The 4,380-nt window shown below is 45.0% G+C and overlaps 1 protein-coding gene across 1 annotated transcript in view; it reads right to left on the bottom strand.

The window, feature by feature from the left end:
• The window catches only part of AIFM1 (apoptosis inducing factor mitochondria associated 1), a 15,910-nt gene that overhangs the window by 10,669 nt on the left and 861 nt on the right, over nt 1-4,380 (bottom strand). The window contains exons 2-4 of the mRNA XM_035903674.1: nt 4,244-4,371; nt 2,118-2,211; nt 3-39 (exon numbers count right to left, since the gene is read on the bottom strand). Of these exons, the coding sequence (XP_035759567.1) occupies nt 3-39; nt 2,118-2,211; nt 4,244-4,371 (259 nt within the window). The remainder of the gene's footprint in view (nt 1-2; nt 40-2,117; nt 2,212-4,243; nt 4,372-4,380) is intronic.

The raw sequence follows: 4,380 nt of genomic DNA, 5'->3' as shown, positions 1-4,380 counted from the left end.
AAGGAACGTGAGATGGGACCTCAGGGCGAGCTCCCGGAGCTGCAGGTGACAGATTGGACAGCTTACTGCAAATACAGCAGGGAACGCAGCCCAGCCCCGAAGAACAGAGTACGCCACCAGACGCCTTTCACATGCAGACTTCCTTTGGCAAATTGCCCTTCAAATACCTTCTCCTTCCCTTCCCTTCCACCCCAGTGTACCTCCCCAGAGCCATGCTGCTGCTTCACTCAAAGCTGGCTCCCTGCATAAATCAAACTGTCAGATTTCAGCAAATTATTTTTTCTAAGCTAGTTCTGCACAGCTGAGCTCAACGGCAGTCACAGAGTTTTGGAACACACCAGTAGCACAGCTTCTGTCATGTGGCTTTAGCTCCTCTATTACAGACCTACTTTTCTCTGGTTTAAGACGTTAAGAATAAGAACGTTCTACACAACAATCTTGAAATACCACTATCTGGACAGCCCCTTAACGGGTTTCAAGCCTTATCCCGAACAGGTACTACCTGTCCAGCAGACTCTGAAAGAGCTTCATTTTATAAATTGATCTGTTTAAGAATGCTGCTTACATCTGCACAGCTGGGTGAAGCAGCTGCCAAGTCAAAGACCCTCAAAATTCATTTCCAGCATTCAATACACAATTTCATAAGCTTCACAGAAGATCAGGACATTCTCTGTACAGTAGATTCAGGACAGCAAGAACATGCCTGGCCCCTACTCTGGCCGAACAACGCACTAGAGCTCCAACATTCAGGCTTTACGGTGACAGTTTGCTGAGCTAGCAGAAGGGACACAGCTAAAAGATTATTCAGAACACCAGGAGAAGAGATACGGCCCAGGTGTCATCCAAATCAGAAAACAATTTTCAAAATTATTTGGAAAATACAAACGGCCAAGTGTTTGATCTTGCTGCGCCTCTTCTTTAAGAACACAAATCAACTTGTGAGCAAGATGAAAACTCTGCACTGGCTGTTCAGTGAACAGTTTATAAGAAAGTAAAGCTCCCTAAAATGCCAAGGCAAACTTTTCTGTAACTGTATTCTGAAAGGAGACCAACTTTTGAGTTCCCACCAGGATACATTTCCTCCCACACGCAGGTCCCGTTTCTAAGCAACGTGCAGCTAAACTGCATGTAGGAATAAACCCGTCAGTTAAATATTCCCGCCAAGACTCACCTGCTGTGCCCTGAGCAGCAGCAGCTGTATCTGAAAGAGAAGACACCGAGTTCAGCGCAGCACACGCTACCAAGGATACTGCAGTTCAGAGCTGACTCAAGGAGACCACAGGGTTAACGGGTTCTGCACTATAAAGGCACAGAGTCTCCGGAAATCTAGGCTTACCAAGAGCTCTGCTTCAGCATTTAGGCTCTCACTCTCTGTCCTCCAGCCTCAACCCTGATAAACATGTTTTATCCTCTCCCTCAAACCAATCAGTTTTCTGTCCTCTCTGCAGAATATTCTTTCTGTTGGTTTCCTAATGAAGTGACATAACATTCCCTATCTTCTGTGACCTGAAGACACTGTTATTATAAAATATATCATCCTTTGCCTCAATAGTTCAGACACTGCAGTTTGAGATCTCGTAAATTAAGAGAGACTTTCAATGAGCAACCTGTGGTCCACATGCAGCCTGAAAACCGTCGTCAAGAGCCTCACTAATTGTCCCGATGGCCCAAGCATGATACTTCTCGTGTGCCCAGGACGGGGATGTGGCCCAGTACAGAGGGTTCTGTGCTGGCGGACGGTATTATCCCTTTGGAATCACGGTGTCTTTGCCAGACTGCGTAAGGGTAAAAGCCAAAAGCAGGGCCAACTCTTTTCTCCTTTTATCCCAGAAGATATAAGTGGCAGAAAGGAGCCCCAAGAGACAACCTACTTTATCCTCATGATTGTCTGTAGAACAGAGCCCTGTTCTGGGTCATGGAAAGCCAGCACCATCTTCCATGCTGGGAAGAGATGGGAATTCACAAACAGAAAGCACAGGGAAGTGACAATGCTGTGAAGGCAGAGCTTACGCTCATCTGGGCTTTCAGAAGGGCTCTGCTCCATTTGTTTCAGCGGTCTCCAGTTAGCAGGTTATGAAGAACAGACCCAAAGCTAGAACTAGCAGGCTAGTACTCACCGGAAGGAGACGATTCTTTTTCTTGAGATCGCGTAGTTATTGTTGTGACACGGCTGGTGAATCGCTCTTTGTTTTCTCTCAATGATCTGTATATCTGCAGACAGGCAAGGAGAGATTTACCTTGTATATCTTACAGCATCAAGGCACCAGTCAGCTTCTACCCCCCAACAGGCTTTTGTCTATCCTGCTCGCTCAGAAAAGCCATCTGCTTTCAGTTAAAGCACATGGACCGAAATACCTCTCACTGAAAAAAGTGCCCAGGAAGGTAGGTGTATATATAGGTACACGAGGAATGCACTCAGATAATGATCTGCTCTACACACGACGTGTGGTGGTCTGGTTGCGTCCCATAAGCAAGCAAGCAACCTTTCTGCAGATGTTTGGCCTTCGGGCTGCTCTCATTTCAAGAGGAACCAGACACAACAAAGGCAATGCAGGCAAATGAACCCCAAGGCTATTTGCAAGCCAGGCTGTGGCACAGGGCACAACACAAGGCTGCAGAAAAGGAAGACAAATTCAAGGCAAAAAGCAACTCCCGGCTTCAAAAGCGTCGAGCGGCTGGACAGAACAAACGAACAACCTTGCTGGCTTCTGTTAGCCCAGATGTGACAGGCCAGATGTTAGCAATGCTCTTGGGACACAGGGAGCATGGCTACTGTAGGTGACAGCCTTCAGCTGGACGAGACTCCCATGTCTGAATGCCAGCCTCCTGTTTATTTGTCTGTTAAACTCAGGATACAGTTTAAGCCTAGCCTGCATGTTCTGGGGATACAATTTAGAGGTACAGACCAGGAGGGAACATTTTTTAAGACATGATGTTAACTTCCAAGAGAAACTGGTAGCATAGAGAAGCAGAAGACGAGACTGCTGGAAGCAGGTCACAGTACGATATCTGCCCCTGCGGTTAACAAATTAGAGGGAGGCAAACTACTTTTTTTAAGGCAAAACCTAGCATTGCCAATAATCCCTGCTGCATGTGCACAACATTAACTTTCATTTTGCATCATTTGTAAAAGAGAAAAAAAAATCAAGACGGTCTGAAATGCAACCGTCTATCCAACCGCTGTATTTTGAACTGTGAAAGAATATTAAAACTGGAACATTTCCAGCAAGAAATAAAAGGCAAAGGCACAACAGGTAATGCTGCAGCCGATGCCAAACCACTTATGGGAGCTAACCAAGTGTTATGGCATCAGAACTGTGTTTGAACAAAACTTAATTCCCCCAGGGAATTGAAATCTCTTTTCCTCCCTAGACATTTTGCATTTTACCAATCTCCACAGTTAGGTAGTGTATAGAACAGAGCAAATAGACTCAAACAAGAACAGAGGAATTTAACGCCAGGCACGAAAAAGAGCACAGGCAGACAAAAGCATATCCGGGGAACTGAAACAATGTCAAAAATATCAGAAAACAAGAACTCACCAGTGTTGAAAAGAATCAAGATAAAGATATTCTTAAAGCCTTTTGCTTAAACATACGAAAGTCAAGGGTAAAAAAGCTACCTCTGCTTCGGCAAGCAGAACCGTGACATTTTTAAGCAAGTCCAAGGGGCAGCGTACAGCAAATTAAATCTGATCCCTTAGGAAAAAATGGCTACTTCATACATGCAAAATATCAAAGCAGGCCTCCAGGATAAATGCTTCCAAAGGGACAAAGCCAAGCCCTTTCCAGTTGTACTTTGCCAGGTAACGGAGTGATGTTTCAGTGCTCTTCTCAGAAGAGATCACACAGTTTGACAAGTTTTCTTTTCCTTCCTCTGGCATACTTCTGTTTAGTTATTTCCCTTTTTTGTATGCCAACAGGACTGGTATCAGAAGAGATGCATTGATTAAGTTGTGCCTTTCTGATGGTGACAAATCAAAGGTGGCCGGTTTTTGGGTTTAGTTTCATTTAATGTGGGAAGGTTAATTCTAAGGCAGTTTTTCCCGCTAAGAACTACACTGTTTGAGAATATCAAATTTGGAAACTTAAATTATTTGGCAATGTCCCTTGAAATTAAATACCTGAGGCCAGGGAGCACACAGATGGCTCAGTTAAGGTAAATGGCTACGGTGGTGCGACACCCAGAAAGGTGCCCTCCCTCCACCCTCACCCGGTTAAACACATTTATTCAAGCATCTTACATAAGCTCCTGTCCCAGTGACAGTTCCTCCTACAATTAAGTACAACAATAGGTTGCTGCCAGCTTTGCCAGGAACACCTGAAGACGTCAGTGATCTAGAAGGGCATCTTAGATGAAGACAGTGCAAAACTGTAGGTG

The sequence above is a fragment of the Egretta garzetta genome, unplaced genomic scaffold (assembly GCF_000687185.1).
Source record: "Egretta garzetta isolate BGI_Z169 unplaced genomic scaffold, ASM68718v1 scaffold571, whole genome shotgun sequence".
NCBI lineage: Eukaryota > Metazoa > Chordata > Aves > Pelecaniformes > Ardeidae > Egretta > Egretta garzetta.
Note: the sequence above shows the minus strand (reverse complement) of the source record. Positions and strands in the feature narration are given on the sequence as shown.